This window comes from Molossus molossus, unplaced genomic scaffold (assembly GCF_014108415.1).
Source record: "Molossus molossus isolate mMolMol1 unplaced genomic scaffold, mMolMol1.p scaffold_m16_p_5, whole genome shotgun sequence".
Lineage (NCBI taxonomy): Eukaryota > Metazoa > Chordata > Mammalia > Chiroptera > Molossidae > Molossus > Molossus molossus.
Window position 1 is genome coordinate 115,082,949 of NW_023425388.1, and position 26,343 is coordinate 115,109,291.

The 26,343-nt window shown below is 50.1% G+C and overlaps 1 protein-coding gene across 1 annotated transcript in view; it reads right to left on the reverse strand.

The window, feature by feature from the left end:
* Window positions 1–479: 479 nt before the first annotated feature.
* Window positions 480–26,343, reverse strand: part of ANKUB1 (ankyrin repeat and ubiquitin domain containing 1) — a 42,689-nt gene continuing 16,825 nt past the window's right edge. Inside the window, 5 exon segments of the mRNA XM_036242244.1 lie at window positions 480–712; window positions 715–942; window positions 945–1,375; window positions 5,015–5,129; window positions 19,237–19,453. Coding sequence (XP_036098137.1) covers window positions 480–712; window positions 715–942; window positions 945–1,375; window positions 5,015–5,129; window positions 19,237–19,453 — 1,224 coding nt within the window.

Sequence of the window (26,343 nt, forward strand, 5' to 3'; positions counted from 1 at the left end):
TTTAAAGAAGCAAGGGACTGCCTGGCTGGTGTGGCTCAGTGGTTGAGCGTTGACCTATGCACCAAGAGTTCACTGGTTGGATTTCGGGTCAGGACACATATCCAGGTTTGGGCCTTATCCCCCGTGGGGGTGTGCAGGAGGTGGCCCATCGATGTTCTCTCTTATTAATATTTCTATGTCTCTCTCCCTCTCCTTTCCTCTCTCTCTAAAATCAATAAAGAAAAAAATTTCTTTAAAAAAGAAGCAAGGGACATTGTTAATTGTTGTAACTCTTTTAACGGGGTCTCTTTTCTTCCTAAAAGCTTGGGGAGTAACGCACTGCACAGCCTGGATTGGCCAATAAAACCAGTTCGTTTTGTCCTAGACAGGAGGCTGAGAGGAGCCCCCGAAGCCGGGACTGACGCACTGACAAGTCCTGTATCACAGGGTCGGCTCGTCGGCTTGGTGGACCACTCCCTCCCCGCCTGCCCTGTTACCGGTCACCTGGCCGCAGCGCGGCAGTAGAGGGCGCTTGTCCGAGGCGTTCTCCCGCTGCGCTCCGAGACAGAGGCCACGGAGGACCCGAGCGAAAACCCAGCGCCGGGCGTCGCCCAGCAAAAGGATGGGTGTGAATACCCCACTCGTGAAAGAGGAGGGCGGGGGGCTTGGAGGAGGGAGGCATTTTTTACGAGCTTTTCTCTTTTCCTAGTTTTCCGATTTTGTCGTCGATGTCTTGTGGTTCGGAGGGGGTGTTTGTATCGTCCAGCAGAGGAAGTCGGAGGGTGCGTCCCCTGGTGTCCGGCTGTGCGGTTGCCAGAGGACTGGCCTGCTCCCTGCCAGGCGGCAGCTTGCCCTTGCAGCTCGGGGAGTCCCTGCTTGCCGCCTCATGCCCGCTCTTGGAGGTCATTCTTGGTTTGGTGAAACCATCCACCATCCCAGTGTCTCCAACTTTTGCCCCTTGCCCCTCGCCCCACGGAGCTGTCTTTTGTGAAGGTCGTGACTCTGGGCTCGAAGGGCCCCCTGTTTTATCTTCATGTAGATCCGCATGGGGACTGAAACCTTCCGGAAGGAAACCGGGGACCACACTTGACTGAGCAGATACTCCACACAGCCCTTGTGCCTGTGTCTGGGCGCGAGGCCCAGGGCCGTCTGTCCCGCCGCCGGTCTGCCTCCCAGGGACAGCGCACGGTGGTTGACAAAGGCCTTCAGCGTGGACAGCTGGCCCGCTTCCGCCGCCGCATGAATGGGACACTTGGAGACATCGGCATGCTGGGCCTCGCGGCACCAAGCCACCCCCCACCGCCTGGCCGGGCCGCACCCCGTCCTGCAGGGCGCATTCGGGAGCTCCATGTGGCCGTAAGAGGCGGCGACGTACAGGGCCACCCGCTTCTGGAACCTGGAGGAGCGGGCAAGCAGGGGTGCGGTGTTCAGTACTCAGAACAGAAAGGCAGTTACCCCGGATACCCCCGAAACATTCCAGTTATGAGGTTTCTTCCCAACGCTGACCCGGCTGTTCCCGGAGAGGCCTCGGGTAACACCCCGGTCGGCCGGCAGAGGCCCCGCGGGAGCGCATTACGCACCCTGCTGTGCGCGTGCAAACCACCGGGGATGGTTTCCTGGAGCCGGTTTCTTTCTTACGGAAACGAAATGCTCGGGGAAAACACCAAGCTTTCGATCAACCGGGAAAGCACTGGAAGGAACTCCGCACATTTTAGACGACTGAAAGCCGTGTCTGCCTGCTTCGTCTTTCTGACCGTCCTCTCTGGCTCCTCTCCACGGCCATCTGATCTGCACCGCTAGGGGGCGCCCCGCCAGCGCCACTCCCCGTGCCGACGCGTCCTGGCTGGTCTCTCGCCTCCATCTATTCCTCTCCAGGCTTTTCCGCACACAGGACTCGGGATTGTTTTCCTCCTTGGATTGGAGGTTGCCTGCCCTCTGTGCCGACCCTCTGCAGCTCCCTCTGCAATTGAAATTCTTACTCCTCACCTTGGCCTGTAGGGCCTCGCGTCATCTGGCTCAGCAGCCCCACTGGCCTTTTTACGCTCCTTCCAACACCCCCTGGGCATAGACCGAATGACGGGGGAGGCTGTTGAGAAAAGAGAATTGGGGAGGGAAACCTAGACAGGGTCCCACCAGGTGTCCGGGATACAGTGGACAGGGCTGTCGGACCCTTGTCGAGATGGAGGGCAGCCAGCCCCCTATCTTCCAAAATGCACAGCATGTAGCTGTGTCTGTGTCTGAGCGCTTGCTCGCTGCACCATCTTTTGATGTGTGTGTGGCTCCCCGTGTAGTTTTCCTGTATGAGGTGGATGGTTTTCCCAGGACATACAGGTCTCTGGGACCCTCTGGCCGTTAGATTACAGCCAGAGCTACATGAACACAGTGGCACTTTGGTTCCCTCATCAATTTCCTTTGAAATTTATTAGTGCAAAACAGCATCTTTGAACTGATCTGTTTTCTTGGACTGGGGAGAAGACCCTCCCCTGGATGGACGAACTGGCCTTTGCGTTCATCCTTAGCTCGCTTGTGGGAACTAGGGGCACTCTTGTTACCGAGGCCAGTGGATCCCGCCTCCCAAATGCATCTTTTCCCAGCCTGACCTTCAGTCCTGAGCCGAGGTCAGGCCACCACAGGCTCTCGGCTGTCCCCGTCTCCCTGCCTCACGCTGAAGCCAGCCCCCCCTCCAACGCACAGTTCGCCATGGCCGTGCTCTGCCGCCAATGTCCTCCAAACACTGCCTTCGCCTTTCTGTGGGCCCTGCCCACTGGCCTCTAGCTTTTCAGCCTTGGGCCACTAGCTCCCTGTCACCCTGTGACCTCCCACGTGAAACATCCTTCAGTCCCTCGAACAGCTGTTCTCTTGCCCCGTCTTCGTACACGCGGTTCCTCTGGTTTGGAACATGGCTGTTTTCTCCTGCCTTGCATCTGAGTGCTAACTCTCCAGGTCTGTTTCAATTCTCTTTCTCAGGATGATCCCTGGAGCCTGGTTGGTTCTCCATGTTATACATCCCCATAGCGCTGTGCCCCGTCAGAACACTCTTCACACTGACTGATGACAACACCCAACCCTCGTCCTGCTTGCCCGCCCCGTGCCAGGCTCGCTAATCCCTTGCAGTGACCAGGCCGTGTGATCTCCACAACAGTTCTACGAGATAGATACTAGGATCACTCCCACTAGATACAAGAGGACACAGAGGCACAGGATGGCTCTATCACTGGCCCAAGTTTGCACAATAAACCCCGAGGGGGTGGGACTTTGAACCTAGCCAGTGGGCCCTGAGTTTGTCCTCACAAACATTTTGCGATTCTGCTTGTTCAGAAATTGGTGACTGGTTTTCTGTTCCCCCTGCTGGGCCGTGAGCTCGCTGAAAAGTATGGACTGTATCTTGTTAGCTGCTATTGTCCGAGGGTCTGGCGGAATGCAGAGCAAATGCTCCATAGGTATTTTGGAATTGGGTAGGGGAATAAAAGGAGCTTTTCAGTGTGATCATTTATAGTCACTGAGCCCTTAGATTTTATTTAAATATTAAGTCCAGTGGAGATGGTTAAACCCATGAGCACTTAGGTCATCAGGATCCAACACCCAGTTGCTGGCCATGTGACAATGGGCAGATTTTCTAATATCAGTTTACTCATCTACAAAACAAGGTAAAATAGGACCTACCTCACAAAATTGTTAAGTATAAACTTAGGTAATGAATATAACACAGTGTCTGCTACAAAGTACTCAATAAAGACACACTATTAAAAGCCAAGCCCTGGCTGGTTTGGCTCAGCGGTTAGAGCATCGGCCTGCGGTCCAGAGAGACCCAGGTTCGGTTCCTGCTACGGGCGTGTACCTCGGTTGCAGTTTGTCCCCGGCCCTGGTTGGTAGTGCGGGTGGCAGCCACTCGATGTGTCCCTTTCACGTTGATGTTTCTCTCTCTCTCTCTTCTTCTCTCTCCCTCCCGCTCTATCTGTACAAAAAGTGGAAAAAGTCCTTGGGTGAGGATAAAAAAAAAAAAAGTAACAACATAGCCTGGCCGGTGTGGCCCAGTGGTTGAGCATAGACCCTGCACCAAGAGGTGGCCAGTTTGATTCCCGGTCAGGGCACATGCCCAGGTTGTGGGCCAAATTCCCAGTGGGGGGCATGCAGGAGGCGACCAGTCGATATTGTCTCTCATTGATGTTTCTATCTCTCTTTCCCTTTCCCTTCTTCTCTCTCTAAAATCAATAAAGAAAACAAATTTGTTTAATAAAGAAAAAATAAAAGTAAAAAAGTAGCACAGCTACTTCTTTGCATTTAGACAGTGAAAAAATAGAGAATTATTACTATCTCCAAATAGAAATGAATTTAAAATATTTGAATATTTGTAAAATTGCTTTCCAATCTGTCGCCTCACAGAGCCCTGGTGGGTATGTGGGCTTCTGTCAAGAGTAATCAAATCACCCACGAGGGGGCACTGTTCTAAGATACGGTGCCACTGAGTTGAAAACGAAAGGGTAATGGAGCATTTGGGAAGCTGCAGAGATACATTAAATGTCCACCCGCTTCTCTGAACCTACCCACCTCCGCGGCCCCAGCCACACATGTTCCATTTCATGCTCTGCAAAGGTCTGAATGTGGTATGAAATGCAGTTTGGAAACCTACATGGATACTTGGGCAGAGGTAGCCAAAGTTTTCAGCCAATCAGTTAGCAGACAGTGCTGCTATTTTTTAAAAAGAACACTTGAATGTGAGAATGACAAGGTACTTATTCTGATGGCTTTAAAAAGAGATGTTAAAATTCTGATTCCCAAACCCAACTGGTCACTCATTTGAATACGCAGTTCGCGGTTCCTGAGGAACCTCTACCCGAACCGCGCTCCTTCCCCAGGGCCCAGCCCTCTGGCACCCTGCTGTCCCAGTCCACAGAGACCTCAGCGACACTGTCTGGAGAGATGAGCTAAGTGGAGGGGCCACACCCCGGCCATGGAGTGCATCGCACACTCAAGGCCCTGTGGAAACTGAGTAAAAATTACTTAAATTGATTTAGCATTTGCTTTATCTCCGTACTTCAGGACTGGTGTTTCACTTGATAAGTGGCGCTGGACTTGACGTTTTTGCCCGAGGAGACAACCCATCAGAAACTCCTTCCATCCGTCCCAGACGTCCAGGCGAAGCGTTGTGCCTGTGGATGGAGAGAGGCAGGTGACCGTCCACCCCCGCGTGGCTCGGGGTCCCCACTCCGACACAGAGCTTCCCCCAGCAGAGGCGGGACTCGATGCAACAGTCACCTTGGAATAAGCAGAAAGAGGTGTTATTCTGAGCTCAGACCTGCACAGTGACTGCAGATAATGGGGGATGTTTCTTGCTGCTCTCTCAGAACGGTGCTGTGGCCACCGTCCCTGTCACCGTCACACTGGGGCTCTTGTGCTCGAGGAGGAAACAGAGAAAACGCGGCTGGACAGTGGGCTGCCCCTTGGGCTGTGGGTGGCGCTGAATGATCCTTTTGTTCCGTCCTCGCAAAGGGGGAGCTTCCGTGTTCGGAAGGCTCATTGCTGCCGGAGGATCTGCCACTTGCTCCTCAGTAGTCGGCCCTGTCCCGCTCCTGTGACGCCCCATTTCCTCTGCGCCTCAGGCAGGTGTCTCCAGCAGTGTCCCTACACACCTCTCGGGAGAAAGCCAGTGGGCCCGCCCGACCTCTGTCACCTCCCTGCAGGAGCCGGCCTCACTTACTGTGTCCAGGGCACTCTGACCTTTCCCCTGTCCTTGAGACACACCAAGTCCTCTCCCACCTCAGGACCTAAAGACTTACAACTTCTTTCGCTTCAAAGGGTCTTTCTCCAGATTTTCACAGGGGCGTGTCCTTCTCATTCAGTGTTCAGCTCAAGCATCGTGTCTTCACAGAGGACGGTCTCGGCCACCACAGCTGAAGCCATCTCTGCCACCGCGGCCCCTCCTGCTCACACTGTTATCCCCCGACCTCATTCCTACGTCCTCATGTCCCCTATCACCAGGACTCGAAATCGTCTTACCTGTGTACAGACTTCTTCCCACGTCCCCGTTAAACAGAAAGCCCCTTCAGGGCTGTCGCACAGCCTGGCCCCTGGAAGGTGCTCACTAGATACGTGGCCGACTAACAGGCGATCTCAGTGACCATAACGGCTCCGTGGACCACCCGCCCACGTGCCACCCACTCCCGAACCCACACCTCCAACCCCGCCTCTGCTGCAGCTCTGGTCCTGGCTGCCGGGGACGCTGCGCCCAAGGGACCGCACCCCCTCACGCTGCTGCAGGAGACACTTGTCCCTTCCTGTGCCAACCTGCTGTTCCCCTGCGCCTGTGTCTTCCCTGCTGCTGAAGCTGGAGGCTTGGGAGCTGCTCCTCATCCTTCCCCGTCTCTCACGCTGTGCATCCACCATCACGGAGCCTGGCTGGTTGGCCTCGGAAACATCGATGAACTGTCCCTGCCCTCGTCTCAGCCAGCTCCGCCCTGCTGCAGGCCGGGACCCTCTCTCCTGAATGTGCCTTGAGCAGCTCCCAACACGCCTCCCCCTCTCCATCCAGGTCTCTGCTCCAACGCCACCTCCCTTTCGGATCTAGAACACTGTCTCCTTACCTCCCCACGTGGTTCTTTATCCCCTTAGCCCGCTTTCTTTCACGCCTAGTTCTTGTTTCTGTTGAAAAGGTGCTGTGTTTCCGTTAGCTTGATGGGCTTGCTTTCCCCCCTGCAATGCGAGTTTCGGAGGGTAGGAGCCAGACGACTCGCACCCACTGCTCTGGGCCTGCTTTCTCAGTGTGCCTGGGTCACCGAACCGTCAGCGCATCTTTGCTGAGTGAAGTCCCGCCCACTCCCCAACCACGTGGGCACCGCTGCCCTCCTCACCCTCAGCAGCCCGCAGGCCGACCTGCCCCTCTGTGCGCACACCAGGCTGTGCCTGGCTCTGGGCCTTCTTCTGTGGCTGCCCTTCTGCCTGAATTCTTCTGACTCCTTCCCCACACCCTCCTACCAGTAGTTTCTGCTGCAACCTGGCACCATCTTGACGACACCCTCTTGACGACACCATTCTCTCACTACCCCACACAGGTGAATGAACGCACCCCTGGCGGCCACAGCATAGCTGAAACGACCACTGAGCACGTGCTTCCACGTGGGAGGCGCTGCTTTGCCAGCACTGGTGGATGCTTTCAGTCCAGGCACCGTGTCTCATCCAGTCTGCGGCTCCGTTTCAGTTACGCTGTTGGGTCACAGGAGGCCCTCAGAACGCAGGTTAATAACTGACACAGTAACCAGAAATGTGCTTGAGGGACTAGGGCCCGGGGAGCTCTCTCCCGCCCCGTGTCTCTTTGTCTGCCTTCTCTCCGCCTCTCCCAACAGGCTGCCCTGCTCACAGCTTCTGTCCTACCGTCACCTCTTTGGCTTCATGCAACATCAGCTTACCACGGCCCAAGTATATTCCATGACGCGGCTCATTTTCTGCCCCTACTGATACCCGAGTCTGTCTTTCTGCCTTTCCCAAATCGGATTTACGGGACAGAGAATAATGGATAATCATAATATATTGATTATGAACAGCTAATATTCGCTGAATACTTACTATACGCTCTGCATTATTCTCAGTACTTTCCGTGAAGAAGGTACTTTAAAATTCACAGCAGCCCTGAGTCATGGGTGGTATTACTATCTCCACTGGAGAGCAGAGGAAACTGAGGCATTCAGAGATTAGGCGACTCGCTCAAGTTTTCCACACCCAGTACGAGAGGAGCCAGGAGTTGGACCCGGTGCCCATGTCCCTGTTCTTTATGTCACACTTCTCTCCAAACAGAAGCTGACCGGCTCGGCTGTGATGGCTGATGGCCCTGGACAGCCCATGGACCGGCTGCCTTTGAGTCAATAGGACGGACTTAGCAGTAGGAGCTGGGGTGTGTGGGTGTCTTGGCCTCCCCACTCTCATCTTCAGGCTCAGACACGCGGAGGTGCACAGTGCATACTCGCAGGTGAGAAAGAAAGGGGGGGGGGGATCCGACCTCATTGGTGTTTCAGAGGCTCACAGACCTTTGAAACATGCTTACTTTTGTTAGCTGGGGTCGTGCAGAGTCACCGAGTGCTGAGGATAAAAAGATCCTAAAAGACCACTCAATTGCCCCTTTTTATAGACTAGGAAGCTGAGACCCACAGATACGGGTGCGTTGCCTGCAGTTACTCAGCAAGCTGAGAGTAGAATTCGGCCTGGAGTCTATGTCCTTTGGACACTTTCTAGGGCCTGGAAAGCCTCCCCCTCTCGTTCGCCTACACCCGCCCCCCTTTCTGCTTCCCTCTCTTCCCCTTCTTGCTTCCTCTCCAGGACAGACACACATCTAAGCATGGCCCTCTCTGCTGACCCTTCCCGTCCTGGAGGTTCCGTGCCATGACCTGTAACCCTGAAACCAGGCTGTCCCTCTGTTACTTGGTACTGCGGTCTTGTATGTTTGACCTTGGCCTCGCTTTCTCTTGTGGGTTGATTCCTGTTTGCCATGCGTGTTTGCACAGGGCCTGACCTCTTCCCCTACCTGCCTCCACCCACACGGACCGGCCTCCGCTGGGACCGGTCACTCTGTGCTGGAGAATCGTGGGATTGTTCTGTGCAGACCCAGCAGCGGTTCTGCAGGTGTCCTGGGGAAGCGCTCCTACAAACTTCTCCCCAAATGTGGGTCATCCTCGACACGATCGATTCCGTTTCTCCAAGGCCTGTGCTGAACTTGGACGTCCGTGGCCAAGGTCCGCACTGGGGGTGCCGTCCCAGCCAGTTTGCCTCTGTTGCTGCCATGGCTACAGTTCCTTGGGAAATCGACATTTACTTGAAATCGCTGCGTTGTTCCAGGAAATACAGCTAAAATCTGTAACCGGAGCGAAAGCAAAGCTAACGAGACCTACGCTGCAGGGCCTCCCGCTCGATGAGATTTCTCATGCTCTATTTTTAATTTTGGGTTGGTTTTTTTTTAAAGGTTTTATTGATTTTTTTTTTTTTTTTTAGAGAAAGAGGAAGGGGGAGAGAGAGAAACCTTGATTGGCTGCCTCCTGCACGCCCCCCACTGGGGATGGGCCCACAACCTGGGCATGTGCCCTGACTGGGAATCAAACTGGTGACCCCTTGGTGCAGGGTCGACGCTCAACCACTGAGCCGCACTGGCCGGGCTAGTTTTCTACTTTGTATGTCATTCATTCATATGTTCATTTACTCCCTCGACCTTACTCCCTTGACATTACACTATGTTCAACCACAGGCCCCTGCTAGGTCTCGCCGAGGCTCACCTTCTGCCTTTCTCGATCTTACCAGTTGCCCGATGCAGACTGACCTGCCTCTCCCAGGCCCCCACTAGCAGCACTTCCTGGAGGCTCAGCTCCTTCTGCTACATATCTGCAGGTGGGTTCTTCCTGGCCCACCGGCCTCCCCTAGGGGTGGCCTCGCCTCAGGGTCCAGCTCTCCGCCCACCGCGAGGAGCCCATTCTGAACACTACAGTGCAGGCGTGACTGAACCCTCCGCAGCAGTAGGGCACGTCCACCAAGCCTCGGACGTCATTGCGCTTCAGTTCCCTACCTGGGAGCAAATGTTACAAGTATCCACTTCAGCTCCCTGCGGTGAGGCAGCCCTCATTTCTAAAAGGACACCCATAATAGTGGATCTTTGTTTCTGTTAACGTTCCGTGCTCAGCTGTTGTGTGTCCAGAGAATCTCTAGGCAAGTTTACCAGCGCCATTTACTGGCGAATCCTTCCATCCCAATCCATCTGCAACGCCTGCTTGGTCGCCCGTTACCGTTCTCATCAGCCTGGGAGCTCCGCTGGGAAACAGACATTCACCGGAAAGCGCTGTGTTGTTGCGGGAAACACCGCTAAAACCTGTAACTGGGGTGAGAGGAAAACGGATGAGACTCAAGCTGCAGGGCCTCCCACTCGATGAGCTTTCTAATGCTCTATTCTTAACGTTGGACTCTTTCCTAAGGGACCCCTCAAATTGTATATATTTACGAAACCTGGATCCACCCAATCTGTGTGCAAACCAACCCACCTCCCGTGTCCCAGCCATCCGCAGCAGCAGGCGTGGCCCACGGTGCCTCTCTAGGGAACCGTGTCCAGCCCCCGCCGCGTGGACCCTGTGTCCCAGGTTCATGGACGGACCCTCATCCACACTCCGAGGTCGACAGCTGCCTCTCTGACGTAGGCCCTCTCTGCTTGAGCGCAGAAATCCAGTCTCCGGGTTGGGTTTCCCCAAATGAGAAACACAACACAGCACTGAGCAGAAGGTAAAGAGCACGGATGAGAACAGGTGTACGTGAACGGCAGGCTGGGTCGCAGCGTGCGTGTTGGGAACAGCCCAGTCCTGAGTGTGTGATCACCACGTATCAGCAGGGCTTCCATCAGCAGGTCAGTTAACTTCTCGGAGCCTCATCTGTAAAATGAATTAAAATGGCACAGCAGGCCTCCAAAGGGCCTGAGGGAGCCAGTAGAGGGACTCAGGAGAGGTCGAGGGACCCTGGAGCCAGCCAGATTTCAGGCTGACCGGAGCCTGCTCCTGCAAGTCTCCAGGTGCAGTGTGTCCAGGCCATGACACCTGCCAGAGGCATCGACAGTGACAAGTACCAGTGGCGTCACCCTGTGAAGGAAAGGCATTCGTTTGTTTACTCACTTATTAGGCACACCTTGTTCCAGAAAGCATTAGTGTCGGTTTATAAGAATGTATAAAATACAGAGTAACAAGCAGACAAGCACATGGATAAGCAAGAAGAAAGTGAGGGCCAGGATGGAGGCTTAGCAGCTAGAAATGGGCTCAGATGAACATCTTTCCCATGTGAGTCCATACAAGACAAGGTGTGTGTGTGTGTGTGTGTGCGAGCGTGTGTGTGTGTGTGTGTGTGTGTGTGAGAGAGAGATCGTGTGTGTGTGAGCATGTGTGTGTATGCACGCACCTATATCATGTGTCACTAAACCTTGTCACAAAATCTCAGATATTTGTCCGGCTGGTGTGGCTCAGTGGTTGAGCATAACCCATGCACCAAGAGGTCGCTGGTTCAATTCCCGGTCAGGGCACATGCCCAGTTGTGGGTCCGATCCCCAGTGGGGGGCGTGCAGGAGGTGGCCAGTCGATGTTCTCTTTCATCGATGTTTCTATCTCTCTCTCTCTCCATTCCTCTCTCTCTAAAATCAATAAAGGGAAGAAAAAAAAACCCTCAAAAATCTGGAGATGTTTATCTTTAACAAATTCTTGATAAGTCAATCATTAGGTATTCTACTACCAAAAAAGTCCCTCATCCCCTCATTATTGATCTTCCTCCTAACTGCTGCAATCATGCTGTTTCACCATCCACTTCATCAAAACTATTCTCTCTGTGTTCACCAACGACCTTGACGCCAAATCTAAAGTTATTTCTTAGACATTGTTTTTGGCCTTTTCCAACAACCTGAACATTGTCTTTTCCTCGCCACGTGTAACGATGCAGAGTCCAGTTCTCTCGACGCTGACAGCTTTGTGGTTCTCATTTCCGGACTCCTCATCCGTCGACTCGCCCTGACTTCCGGGGTCCTTGGCACCGGCCCCTGGCCCTTGGCATGTCCCGCTGCACTGACTCTCTACGGAGAGCTCCGCCCACAGCTCCCCGGCAGGACATGGCAGCAGCGTCTGCTCACCCAACCATCGCTCAAGCCCTAGCTCCGTGTCTGTCTGGGAGATGCACTTACAACTCGACCACTGACTAGCTGAGTAACTTGCAGGAAAATGGAAATCTCCGAGTTTCCTTATATCTCAAGTCCAGGACCCAAAGCCTAAGTCCCTGTCCCAAGGTCACCGCCGCTGTCCTAGTGACGGGTCTTGGTGCCCTCTCTGCGTGGGCCAGCCTGGCATTCTGTCTCTTCTTCCGAGTTTCCCAGATCCGTCTCATCCGTTGCTGGTGGAGTCCGTCGATGCTGGGGTGGTCAGAAATGCCTGTTAGGCCCTGGCCGGTTTGGCTCAGCGGTTAGAGCGTTGGCCTGCGGTCTGGAGAGACCCGGGTTCGGTTCCCGCTAAGGACATGTACCTCGGTTGCAGTTTGTCCCCGGCCCTGGTTGGTCGTGCGGGTGGCAGCCACTCGATGTGTCCCTTTCACATTGATGTTTCTCTCTCTCTCTCTCTCCCTCTCTCTCCCTCCCACTCTATCTGTACAAAAAAAAAAATGGAAAAATGTCCTCGGGTGAGGATTAAAAAAAAAAAAAATAGAAATGCCAGTTAGGCCAGCAGCCTCTTCCAGCCGCCCGCCCTCCCTGCCATCTCTGCGTCGAGCTGCTCCTTACCACCTGTGCTGCCGTTAAAGCTCCTGCTCCCAATGCCCGTGGTGGCAGAGTCTGCGCACATCAGGCCTGTGCTCTGCGGCCTCACCTCGAAGACCCCCTCATCGGACCCCAGCGGTGTTTCCTGCTGGTCTCGGGGAGGCTCCCCTCTTCAGAACCGTCTCCTGCTTTCTGCCCCCCCTGGATTCAGCCATGTCCAGGAACCTGCGGCCCAGGTTCTTCTCCTGGCCCAGACGCCCGGAAGTCTTCCCTTCCCGGCGGATGCTCCTGCCCCTTTGTGCGCTCAAGCCCTGCTTTCTTCCCAATGCCTTCCGTGAGCCCTCGGCCTACAGTGAACTGTCTCACTGGGTGGTCACCGAGCCTACGTGCCCATCTCGCTTCCCCCAAGTCCCTGTGAACACCCAGGCACGGAGGCAGTTTCGTATACTTCTGTATGAGCTGGTTCGTGTGACGAGTGACTGAGCTACTTAAACCTTTTCTTTCCAGTCTGAACTTGACTACTTCTCCAAAACCATCTGATTTTCTTTTTCTCCTTCCTCCCTCCCTCCTTCCCTCCCTCCCTCCCTCCCTTCCTTCCTTCCTTCCTTCCTTCTCTCTCTCTCTTTCTTTCTTTCTTATTAATTTGTTTTTGTTACAGATGTTTCTCATTTTCCCCCCATTGACACCCTCCTCCTCTTCCCCCATGCCCCGTCCCCAGCTTTGTTGTCTATGTTCATTGGTCATGCATATATGCATGTAAGTTCTGTGCAAAACCATCAATTTTCCACGGCCTTTGGAAGATGGTGAAGGTTCACCTCCAGACAGTGCCAGGAATGACTTATTGGCTAGAAAGGAGAGAACCTGGAAGAGGACCCCTTTACCCACTAGTTTTAAAGGTGGGCTACTTGCCCTGGCCGGTTTCGCTCAATGGTTAGAGCATCGGCCTGCAGACCAAAGAGTTTTGGGTTCGATTCCGGTCAAGGGCAAGTACCTCGGTTGGGGTCATGCAGGAGGTAACCAATCGATGTTTCTTTCTCTCTCTCCCTCCCTCCCACTCTATCTGAAGATAAATGGAAAAATATCCTTGGGTGAGGATTTAAAAAAAAAATAATAATAATAATACTGATAATGATAATAATAAAATGAGTAAATAAATAAAAAGGCGAACTACTTAAGGAATGCTAGGGATACTTTCGGCGAAGACATGAAGCAGGCCAAAGATTTCCTCCTTTCCCTTCAAGTCCCGTTGTTTGTCGCCTCTCCTCCTCTGCCCTGTGTTCTCATGGTGGCTAAAGTGATCTACCCTGGTCATGCTCAAGCCTCTGACCTTATATCTGAAAACACTTATTCCTACAGAGTTGTTTAAAGGTGTTGGTATGTTGTTCTCGACACACCCTGAGCAAGTCATTGAAACATTCAGAATGCTTTCGCTCTCTTCAAATCTGTAAAAATTGGGGTTGGGCCAAGCCGTGTCTAGAGTCTTTTCCAGCTCTAGAATGTCACATCGAGATCTGGGCAACATAGGCTGGAATAACAGTCCCCTAGTGTCCCCATTTACCCTCTGGTGTTTCATTAAAGAACCAGATCATACGTGGTTGGGGACAAGTGTCTCCTGTGTACCCTTACTCACACAAGCCCCCAACCCCGCATGTTCTGGGCAGGGCGGACCCCCAGCGAGCACACAGAGAAAATGGGTGCTTACACAGCGAGGTACTCGGGACAAACCCCAGAACAGTGCTTCCTCTGATCAAACACTGGGGTGATCGGTTTACACTGGGGCTCCCGGTCAGGATGGCGGGTAAGTAAACGCGGTGTCGCCGCCTCCCACAACCACATCCAAGTTACAACTGAGCTACAGAACAACCATCCTTCAGAACCACCCGACATCTGGCTGAACAGAAGTCCTGCAACTAGGGAGTTAAAGAGGAAGCGCGCTGTGACTGGTAGGAGGGGCAGAGACGCTGAATGGGCTGGTCCCACAGCCTCACGTGACACATGAAACTTGGGAACTATCTCAGCTGCAGAGGTCCCCCCAAGGAGTGAAGGGTCCCAGCCCCACAGCAGGCCTGCCAGCCTGGGGTTCCAGTGCCAGGAAGAGAAGTCCCATGACCTCTGGCTGTAAAAACCAGCGGAGTTAGAGGCTGAGGGAGGCTGAGGTTTCTGGAGTCCCTGGTGTTCTTCTTAAAGGGCCTGCACACGGACTTCCTCAGACTCACTCCCTCTGAGCCCCAGCACAGGGGCAGCAGCTCAAAAGCACCAGGGACACACAGGGAGGGACTGAAGTGTCTGGCATCAGTACCAGGGCTAGAGAGGCAGCTTTCTCTCAGACGGAGTGCTGGCAGAGACCATAGATCCTTTGATGAGCCCTCCCCCAAAGAACTGGCAGACGAGGCCATATCTGAGTCTCCATCAACCTGGCTCACACTGTTAGCTCCATCTTGGTGATTCCCTGAGACCTGTCTTGGGGGCCCACCCAAGCTGTTTCCAGTGGCTTTTCCGTCTTACCTCATGCTTCAGACTTTCCGAGAATCTCTCAAACAAGCAGTGTCTGGCCTCTGTGTGCCCCATACCTCTCGCTCAGTGGCCCCAGGCCCAGAACTAGCAGCAGTGGGCCTCAGTTTACAGCTTGGCCTTGCCTGAGCACCTCAGCCCAGAAAGTAGCAGCCATCTACAGATCACTTTGTAGCTCATGCCCGGTGGCCCCAGGCAGGACACAGATGGTGGCTGACCTTAGCCTGCATCTCCTGGGGGGCCCCAGAGCCTGCATACTGGTGGACAGCTTCAGGCCACATCAAAGTACCATCCAACCACCTCTACATCCGGCACACTCAAGGGGCAGACTCAGCGAGCACAGAGCCCTGCTGAAGTAAGTCCTGCTCCATGGAGTGGGCCCCCTGCACAGCTGATTGTCCACCGTAGTCACAGCCAGTCCTTGCAGCTGATCGGCCTGGGGATAAATCCTTCTCAGTGACATGCCAACAGCAATCAAGGCTCGATTACAACCCATGAGGTGCGGGCACACCTGGAGTGCCCTACTTGGTTGATCAGGGAGGCTAGGCTGTGCCATTGGACCCTACAGGACACCTACTACATTAGGCCACTCGACCAAGCCTGGTAGACATGGGAGCTCTACATAACACATAAAAACAAACACAGGGAGGCAGCCAAAATGAGGAGACAAAGAATCATGTCCCAAATGAAAGAACAGAAAAAAAAAAAATTTAAACAGAATGGAGACAAGCAATCTACTAGATGCAGAGTTAAAAACACTGGTTATAAAGATGCTCAATTAACTTAGTGTGAACTTCAACAAAGAGATAGGAAACATAAAACTGGAGATAGAAAACAAAAAAGAACCAGTTAGAAATAACTGAAATGAAGAACACATTATAGGGAATCAAAAGTGGAGTAGATGAAACAGAAAATCAAATTAGGAATTTGGAAGATAAGAAAGCAGAAACACCCAATCTGAACAGCAAAAAAAAAAAAAAAAATTAGGCTAGTGTAAGAAGCCTCTGGGACAACCTCAAGTGTGCCAACATTTGCATCATGGTGGTGCCAGAAGGAGAAGAGAGAGAGCAAAGAATTGAAAACCTATGTATGCAAAAACTAAAGGAGTTCCTCACCACAAAACCAGTATTACATGAAATGTTGAAGGGTCTTCTTGAAGAAGATAAAAAATATGAATAATAAAATGACAATAAATACATATTTATCAACAATTGAATCTACAAACCAAATGAACAAGCAGAACAGAAACAGGCTCATAAATACGGAGGACTTTTTGTTGGTTGCCAGATGGGTGGAGGCTGTGGGATGGGCAAAAAAGGTGAAGGGATTAAGAAAGACAAATTGGTGGTTAGACTGATGAACCTCAAAGGGAACGGGGGAGGGAGGGCGGGATGAGATAAACCAAAGGACTTAGATGCATATATGCATAACCAGTGGATGCAGACAACAGTGTGGGGAAGTCAGGAGGGGGGCAGGAGTGGGGAGGAGGAGGTCAATAATGGGGGGGAACAAAGGTTAAAGACAGAGAGAATCTCAAAAGCAGCAAGAGAAAAGCAGTTAGTTACCAACAAGAGAGCGCCATAAGACTGTCAGCTGATTTTTCAACAGAAACTTTGCAAGCCAGAAGGGATTGGCAAGAAATATTCAAAGTGATGAAAAGCAAGGACCTACAACCAAGATTACTCTATCCTGCAAAGCTACCATTTAGAATCAAAAGACAGATAAAGAGCTTCCCAGATAAGAAAAAGCCTAAGTAGTTCATCACCACCAAACCAGTATTCCATAAAATGTTTATGAAGAAGGAGAAAAAAGATCAAATATGAATAATAAAATGGCAACAATTGAATCTGAAAAACAAATGAACAAGCAGAACAGAAACAGATTCATAGATACAGAGAACATTTGGATATTGCCAGATGGGAGGATGGTTGAGGGGATGGGTAAAAAAGGTGAAGGGATTAAGAAGTACAAAGTGGTAGTCACGGAATAGTCTCGGGGATGTAAAGTGTAGCACAGGGAATATAGTCACTAATATTGCAGTAACTATGTATGGTGTCAGGTGGGTACACGATTTATTTGAATGATCACTTAGTAAGTTATATAATGTCTAATCATTGGGTTGTACATCTGAAATTAATATACTATTGTATGTCAACTACAATTGAAAAATAAAAAATAATTAAAAAGAAAAGAAATTGCCCTAGCCGGTTTGGCTCAGCAGTTGAACATCGGCCTGCGGACCAGAGAGTCCTGGGTTCAGTGCCCGCCATGGGCACATACCACAAAAAAAAAAGAAAGGAAGGAAGGAAGCAAGGAAGGAAGGAAGGAAGGAAGGAAGGAAGGAAGAAAGAAAGAAAGAAAGAAAGAAAGAAAGAAAGAAAGAAAGAAAATTTTAAAAAAGAAAAGAAAGAAATTGTTTATATTGGAAAAGCATGCTCTGACCCAAGAGTGAATTTAGTTAGAAATGTAAACAGTCAACTTGGGAAAAACAGATGTCCATTTTGGATAATAATGGACTTTAGAAAGCAAATTTTATTTACTGGTATTCAGAGTCTATTAAATTGTAAATTTTGGAAAAGTCAAATAAGCACAATACTAAATTAAAGCAATAATAAATAATAATAAATAAAAAAACAGTGATGATAATTGATGTCAAAGTTTTGAGAGCCTAAAATTAAAAAGAACATAGAAGAATAAGCCAATATAATAGAAGTAACAATGAATGCAACTTTAGCATTTATAAAGAGCAAAACTGCTTAACTCAAGAATGTCTACAAAGACCTATTGTAAGTTGGAAGGACTCAAATTCCATTGCAACAAATGTTACAGCACAATGTTACCTAAAAATGTGCTCATTGTCAGCAAAGAGCTATTTGCTTCAAGCAAGGATCTCTATAAGGTTTGCACCATTTTCCAATGTGGTTAAAATAAACCTGACGATCTTACTGGTGTATGGCCGGCAGGACAGGATTTAAAGGGAGGTTGTAGCCACCCATGAAGTGTGAATGCCAGTTAACTGCACAGTTCAGCCTGCACAGTATTGGCTTCACCCTGTTTGAAAGATTATTTAATATAACCAACAATATTTTAAGATGAGATTGCATGTGCCCTGGCTGGTTTGGCTCAGTGATTAGAGCATCAGCCCGTGGACCAGGGAGTCTCGGGTTCAGTTCCTGCTAAGGGCACGTACCTTGGTTGCAGTTTGTCCCCGGCCCTGGTTGGTTGTGTGGGTGGCAACCACTTGATGTGTCTCTCACGCATCGATGTTTCTCTCTGTCTTCCTCCCTCTCTCCCTCCCACTCTATCTATAAATGCAATGTGTGTGTGTGTGTGTGTGTGTGTGTGTGTGTATCCTCAGGGGAGGATAAAAAAAATAAAATAAAATGAGATTGAATGAAGCAAGGCTCAGAACAGTGTGTCTCATATGCTACCACCTGTGTTACAAAGAGAAAAAAGATGTACTTGAACTTGCTTGTATATATGCTGCAAACATATTAGAAAGAGAGAACTATAAACTTGTCTGAGTCTTGCTTTTCTATCCTGAGACTACTAAGTCCTCCTGCTTTGAGTAAAGAGAACAAGACCTGGCCGGGCTATGAGACCTTTCTCATGTCTTAATGCACAGAACCCGACCCCAGAGAGGGGTGTTGATAATTTACATCCACACAGCACTTACAGAGGTTTTAGTTCAGAAACAACTCCTCCATTTGTTACAAACCTAGTATCAAAGAACACTAGCGCTGAGTAGTAGCTGCTATCAAGAGTAGATGGGCCCTGGCCGGTTTGGCTCAGCAGTTAGAGCATCGGCCTGTGGTCCAGAGAGACCTGGGTTCAGTTCCCACTAAGGGCACGTACCTCGGTTGCGGTTTGTGTCCGGCCCTGGTTGGTCGTGCAGGTGGCAGCCACTCGATGTGTACCTTTCACATTGATGTGTGTGTGTGTGTCTCTCTCTCTCTTCCTCTCTCTCCCTCCCGCTCTATCTGAACAAAAAATGAAAAAATGTCCTTGGGTGAGGATAAAAAAAAAAAAGAGTAGATGGAAGTCTGGCTGGTGTGGCTCAGTGGTTGAACATTGATCCTGCACCAAGAGGTCTCCAGTTCAATTCCCGGTCAGGACACATACCCAGGTTGTGAGCCCGATCCCCAGTGGAGGGCATGCAAGAGGCGACCAGTTGATGTTCTCTCTCATCCATGTTTCTTTAAAATTTTTTTTATCCTCACCTAAGGACATTTTTCCATTTTTTGTTCAGATAGAGTGGGAGGGAGGGAGAGGAAGAGAGAGAGAGAGAAACATCGACGTGAAAGGGACACATCGACTGGCTGCCACCCGCGTGACCCAACCAGGGCCGGGGACAAACTGCAACCAAGGTACATGCCTTTAGCAGGAACCGATGCTCTAACCGCTGAGCCAAACAGGCCAGGGCTCATCCATGTTTCTATCTCTCTCTCCCTCTTCCTTCCTCTCTCTCTAAGATCAATAAAAAGTAAAAGAGTAGAGGGCAGTACCGATGTCAGTGTGATAGTCCCTGAGGGTGTTGCAGTCGTACATCTCCAGTCCCCTTGGGGTCCGGAGGCAGAAGACACTCACGGGGAAGCCACATCTCAGGGAGATCAGTGTTCTCAGCTCAGACACTTTTTTACCAAGAAGGGCCGTGCTCTCCATGATCGACATCGTCTCTTGGGTAACAGCACTGAACAGGTAGAGAGCGGGCTTCTCTTCGTCCTGCGGGGAGGGAAGAGGAGGGGACTCAGGAATAGGCGCCAGCTAGAGGCTGGGACGGACAAATATTTCGGAGGGTGGCTTTCTATAGCTAAGGATGAAAGGGAAGGTCAGTTAAGTCTCCTGACTGCCGGTCTGAGCCTTGCTCTTCTGTCTGAGGATATGAAGGGGTCCCCCTCCTTCGAGTCAAGTGAAGGCGACTTGGCGGGGCTTTGAGACCCCTCCTACTTCTTCCTCTACTGGCCCAGCTACAAGGTGGTGACCATTTACGTCCGTGCTGTGCTGAAAGAGGTGTTAGTTTCAAAACGACTCCTCCATCACGCTGCACTTGAATTTGGAAACGCTATGGATTCTAAACTTCCTTTAAAAAATCCTTTCCAGCCCGGCCAGTGTGGCTCAGTGGGTTGAGTGACGTCCCCTGGACCGAGAGGTCCTGGTTCGTTCCTATCAGGGCACATGCCCAGGTTTCCGCCTGGTCCCCAGTAGGGGGCGTGCAAGAGGCAGCCATCTCTCTTACATGGATGTTTCTCTCTCTCCCTTCCTCTGTATCTAAAAAATTAGTAAAAACGGATTTTTAAAACATCCCTTCTGTGAGGTTATCTCTGGGGAGTGGAACTGAGTTCAGGGTGAGAGGGGAGGTTTGCTCCTCATTTTATGCTCTTTATTGTCTGTATCACTCAACCTAAAAAATGTAGTCATGAGCATTTATATGTATTATTTTTAAAAGGAAGTGCTAAATATAAGTGAAAAGAGCTTCCTTTATGTTGTAATCTTAATAGGAAAGCAAGTGGAACTCGGTGTCTGAACTAGAGTTAAGAATAGAAATTGGGGGAAGTACTAATCCTTCTGTGAGCAGCAGTTAAATCAAGCCGAACCCGAACTGGAAACACAGCAAATAGGGAACACGGGAAAGTGGTGGGAGGGAAATGTTTTTAACATTTCCACTTTTCTAACAACAGCAGCAACACATGAAACTGGCTCTTCTTCCTCTTTAGCAGAGTCAGGAATCGGGGTCTTCAGGTTTCTGTTGGCCTGGCAGACAGGGGCACAGGCTGCACTGGGTGCCCTGGTGACCCCGCTGCTCTGCCCGAGTGGCCTTGAGCAAAACCCAGAAGCGGGCAACCGGCCTCCAGTTTCCTCGAGGCCGCTCCGGCCAGTCGGGGCTCTCCCTGTTCCCCACCCCCTTTCTCCCATCAAAATCCATCTCCGGCTTCTCCAGGGGCCTCCCTGCTCCAGGCTTATAATGCATTCGGTGGTTTCCGCCCCCCAGATAACACATCGCCACCATCTAATCAACGTGCCAACCTCTTTTTTTTTTTTTTTTTATCCTCACCTGAGGACATTTTTCCATTTTTTGTTCAGGTAGAGTGGGAGGGAGAGAGAGGAAGAGAGAGAGAGAGAGAGAAACATCGACGTGAAAGGGACACATCGAGTGGCCGCCACCCGCACAACCGACCAGGGCCGGGGACAAACTGCAACCAAGGTACGCGCCCTTAGCGGGAACCGAATCCGGGTCTCTCCGGACCGCAGGCCGACGCTCTAACCGCTGAGCCAAACCGGCCAGGGCCAACCTCTTTGTAAGGGCCTTTCAGGAGCTATGTTCTCCACGGACGCTTAGGCTGCGATGCTTCAATCTAGGGTCCATTTTCGTGACTCATTTCACCCGGAGCCTCAGACACCCAGCAAGCGGAGCTGCTCCCGGAGTCTTCAGTATTTGGAACGATCTTTTTTAATGGATTCTCACAAATGCTCTCAATAAAGATTCAGAGGACACAGGACTCGCCCTCTCCCTCTCACCATGCTCTTGCGTTGCCACGCTGCATCAAAGCAAGTGTCTGCCCAGCCTAATGCATGCGACATTTATGGGCAGGAAGGACTCCTGTGAAAACTGAATCCTATTGTAGAACTGTGCACTTGAAACCTATACACTTCTGCCCCTGCCGGTTTGGCTCAGCGGTTGGAGCGCCGGCCTGCGGACCAGAGTCCTGGGTTCGGTTCCCACTAGGGACACATACCAAAAAAAAAAAGAAACCTATATACTTTTATTAGCCAATGTCACTCCCATAAATGTAATAAAAAATTTAAAAACGGAATAAAACGATAAAAGAGAAAAACTATATTTGATATCATTGCTGTTCCTTATTTCTTTTATGATTACTCTGATTTCTCTTCAGCCCTTGGTGTGGGTACTAATTTCTGTTTAGACTTAAAAGGGTAAATGTACGAGCAAAATGGCAAAGGCCCAAGTCACTCTTAACAGCTAACTAGCTCCTATATAATGTTAGAGAAATAAATATGAAAGATGCTTCTCAGAATACAAATAACCATATATTTATATATATATGTAAAAATAAATATCTATAACCTATTTTATACAAATAGCTGCGAGACAAGTAATACAAAGAAGAATTGTGAAACATCTGGCAATCTTTAGACAAGAATCAAAACTGCAAAGAAGAGCCCTAGCCGGTTTGGCTCAGCGGTTAGAGCGTCGGCCTGCGGTCCTGAGAGACCTGGGTTCGGTTCCCGCTAAGGGCATGTACCTCGGTTGCAGTTTGTCCCCGGCCCTGGTTGGTCGTGCGGGTGGCAGCCACTCGATGTGTCCCTTTCACATCGATGTTTCCCTCTCTCTCTCTTCCTCTCTCTCCCTCCCACTCTGTCTGTACAAAAAATGGAAAAATGTCCTCGGATGAGGATTAAAAAATAATAATAAAAAAAAAAATAAAAAAAAAAAACTGCAAAGAAGAAAATATTATCAATGAAGCCAGGTTCTTACGTCTCAAGAAGATTAACACCTACAGAACTTGTTTTTTCTTTTTTTGGCAACCAAGAACTTCCCAGGCCTGTTCAATTCATAATGTAACTGGAACATACTTCCCAGTGCACTGTTTCAACTCTCTGTATCCACCATTTTATAAAGCTTGTTTTTGTGGGAAAAACCCATTTTTTTTTTTTTTTATCCTCATCCGAGGACATTTTTCCATTTTTTGTACAGACAGAGTGGGAGGGAGAGAGAGGAAGAGAGAGAGAGGGAAACATCGACGTGAAAGGGACACATCGAGTGGCTGCCACCCGCACGACCAACCAGGGCCGGGGACAAACTGCAACCGAGGTACGCGCCCTCAGCGGGAACCGAACCCGGGTCTCTCAGGACCACAGGCCGACGCTCTAACCGCTGAGCCAAACCGGCCAGGGCCAACCTCTTTGTAAGGGCCTTTCAGGAGCTATGTTCTCCACGGACGCTTAGGCTGCGATGCTTCAGTCTAGGGTCCGTTTTAGTGACTCATTTCACCCGGAGCCTCAGACACCCAGCAAGCGGAGCTGCTCCCAGAGTCTTCAGTATTTGGAACAATCTTTCTTAATGGATTCTCACAAATGCTCTCAATAAAGATTCAGAGGACACAGGACTCGCCCTCTCCCTCTCACCATGCTCTTGCGTCGCCACGGCTGCATCAAAGCAAGTGTCTGCCCAGCCTAATGCATGCGACATTTATGGGCAGGAAGGACTCCTGTGAAAACTGAATCCTATTGTAGAACCTTGCACTTGAAACCTATACACCTCTGCCCCGGCCGGTTTGGCTCAGCGGTTGGAGCGCCGGCCTGCGGACCAGAGTCCTGGGTTCGGTTCCCACTAGGGACACATACCAAAAAAAAAAAGAAACCTATATACTTTTATTAGCCAATGTCACTCCCATAAATGTAATAAAAAATTTAAAAATGGAATAAAAAGATAAAAGAGAAAAACTATATTTGATATCATTGCTGTTCCTTATTTCTTTTATGATTACTCTGATTTCTCTTCAGCCCTTGGTGTGGGTACTAATTTCTGTTTAGACTTAAAAGGGTAAATGTACGAGCAAAATGGCAAAGGCCCAAGTCACTCTTAACAGCTAACTAGCTCCTATATAATGTTAGAGAAATAAATATGAAAGATGCTTCTCAGAATACAAATAACCATATATTTATATATATGTAAAAATAAATATCTATAACCTATTTGTATACAAATAGCTGTGAGACAAGTAATACAAAGAAGAATTGTGAAACATCTGGCAATCTTTAGACAAGAATCAAAACTGCAAAGAAGAGCCCTAGCCGGTTTGGCTCAGCGGTTAGAGCGTCGGCCTGCGGTCCTGAGAGACCTGGGTTCGGTTCCCGCTAAGGGCATGTACCTCGGTTGCAGTTTGTCCCCGGCCCTGGTTGGTCGTGCGGGTGGCAGCCACTCGATGTGTCCCTTTCACATCGATGTTTCCCTCTCTCTCTCTTCCTCTCTCTCCCTCCCACTCTGTCTGTACAAAAAATGGAAAAATGTCCTCGGATGAGGATTAAAAAATAATAATAAAAAAAAAAAACAAAAAAAAAAAACTGCAAAGAAGAAAATATTATCAATGAAGCCAGGTTCTTACGTCTCAAGAAGATTAACACCTACAGAACTTGTTTTTTCTTTTTTTGGCAACCAAGAACTTCCCAGGCCTGTTCAATTCATAATGTAACTGGAACATACTTCCCAGTGCACTGTTTCAACTCTCTGTATCCACCATTTTATAAAGCTTGTTTTTGTGGGAAAAACCCATTTTTTTTTTTTTTATCCTCATCCGAGGACATTTTTCCATTTTTTGTACAGACAGAGTGGGAGGGAGAGAGAGGAAGAGAGAGAGAGGGAAACATCGACGTGAAAGGGACACATCGAGTGGCTGCCACCCGCACGACCAACCAGGGCCGGGGACAAACTGCAACCGAGGTACATGCCCTTAGCGGGAACCGAACCTGGGTCCCTCCAGACCGCAGGCGGACGCTCTAACCGCTGAGCCAAACCGGCCAGGGCTGGCAAAACCCATTTTAAGTTAAAAACACAGGTTAGAGACACTTCTTCACGGTGGTTATATGGAGGGGAGCAGCTAGATGCTAATTCATAGGGATTTGCTAACTCACCTTATCTACATAAGAGAAAGACTCTCTCTATCTAGTTGATACCCTTCCCCAAATATTCTGAATGAGGGAACACTGGTAGTTATACCCAAGGAAGTCAGATGCTATTAAGTAAACAATACATACACAAGTCATTGTTGAACATACATACATAAAATTAGATTCCCCCTTTTACAAACAAACCAAGACACCATGGGAGGAGGTACGCAAAGTGTCTTACTTTTCAATAAACACAAATGCATAGATCTATTTCATGGGGACAATTCCACTTTTGTCTTCAAAAACATATGAATTTCGCTCTACCAGTCGTTGGAGAGGCGCGCAGATCTTGTTCTTGATGATCATGTGACTGGTTCTGTATTTAATGCGGGGAAAGTGTGGCATAGACCAAGGAGCCAAACTGGCAAATTCCCTGGGCTTCATGCCCCTCTCTGCTCTCCGGCCCGCGGCACTGCCCGTTCAGCCCCACATCCACACCCACATCCCACACCCCACACCCACATCCCACTCGACAGCCTCTGGCTGGAGGGGAGGCCAGCACAGACGATGCCTTCCCAGAGCCAGAGCATCGCTGCTCAAGCTGCAGCGTGAAGCACCTGCCAGCTCAGGAAAGAGATGGATTTCACAGTTTAGACTCTGCACCAGTCCCTTCAAACGTTTAAATGAGAATGCCCCAGGCTCCGAGAGAGCCCTGCCCACCTGGCTTTTCACAGTCTCTCCTTGAGCAGGTCGCTGTGGAAACTGGATGAGAAGGCACCTTGGACTGGCTCCTCCTGTTTCCTCCGCTCTGGGTGTTTGTTACTGTTCTGGTCACGCTGGTTGTGGAAATGGCTGGGCAACGTCAGTCTGGCTTCGACGCTCAACATGGATCACGCAATATTAAAAACAAAAAACCAGGTACCTCATTGCAATGTTCCTAAGTCAGCCTTCCTCCTTGCACTCCGCTGAGCTGGGCTGTCTGCCGCCGTGGTCCGTTCTGTGTCCCCCGTTCTCTGTGCGCCGCGCCGGCTGGGGCTTCAGCACAGCCTGGCTGTGACCTTTTCTCTGAGACACTCACTGGCTTCTAAGGACATCGCCTTGTTTTATTGCTGTTCAACAAGTTGTCATTAAAGCACTCGGAATTTTCACAAGCTTGAAGAAACCGGAAAACTGCCCGGCCGGTGTGGCTCAGTGGTTGAGCCTTGACCCTGCACCAAGAGGTCGCGGGTTCGATTCCCGATCAGGACACATGCCCAGGTTGTGGGCTGATCCCCAGTGGGGGGCACGCAGGAAGCGGCCAATCGATGTTCTCTCTCATCGATGTTTCCATCTCTCTCTCCCTCCCCCTTCCTCTCTCTCTAAAATCAATAAAGGAAAATAAATAAACATGTCTTGAAAAAAAAGAGAAACAAGAAAACTGAGAAAAATGCCCAATGCAGTTTTATACTGCTTCCATAAAGCAGGCTTGGTGAGTCATGAACTCCTAGGCAACCCCCAGCCTCATTAGTCAATATCTGCGTTATTATATTAACATCCTTCCTATCCCTATTTAAATAAAGCGTGTTTGGGTTCTTAAAAACAAATGAAATCAAATGCCATTCACTATAAACACGTACATGCGCATTAACAATGAAGTAGGAAACGTTAAAAAGAAACAGATGGAAAGGAAACAGTTAATTCAAGTTTCGAATACGGCTGCGTTTTTATTCACAAGTTCTGCTTTTTCATACTTTGCTATTTTGGAGTTGTAGCACCCAATAAGCAGAAGCTTGCCCCAAGTCTTCCCGAGTAGGCTGAAAGAGGAAATCATGTTTTTGTTGAACTGAACACATAAAGTGGAGATGTTCATAAACACCTGAAGCTCACAAACTGCCTTTGGCATGACCGTCATCCTCAAGAGCTCACCTCGGGAGTCTAGACACTGACCTGGAACACTTTCTTCATCAAATTCTTTACATACTATTTCTTGTGTCTCATTTGAGGAA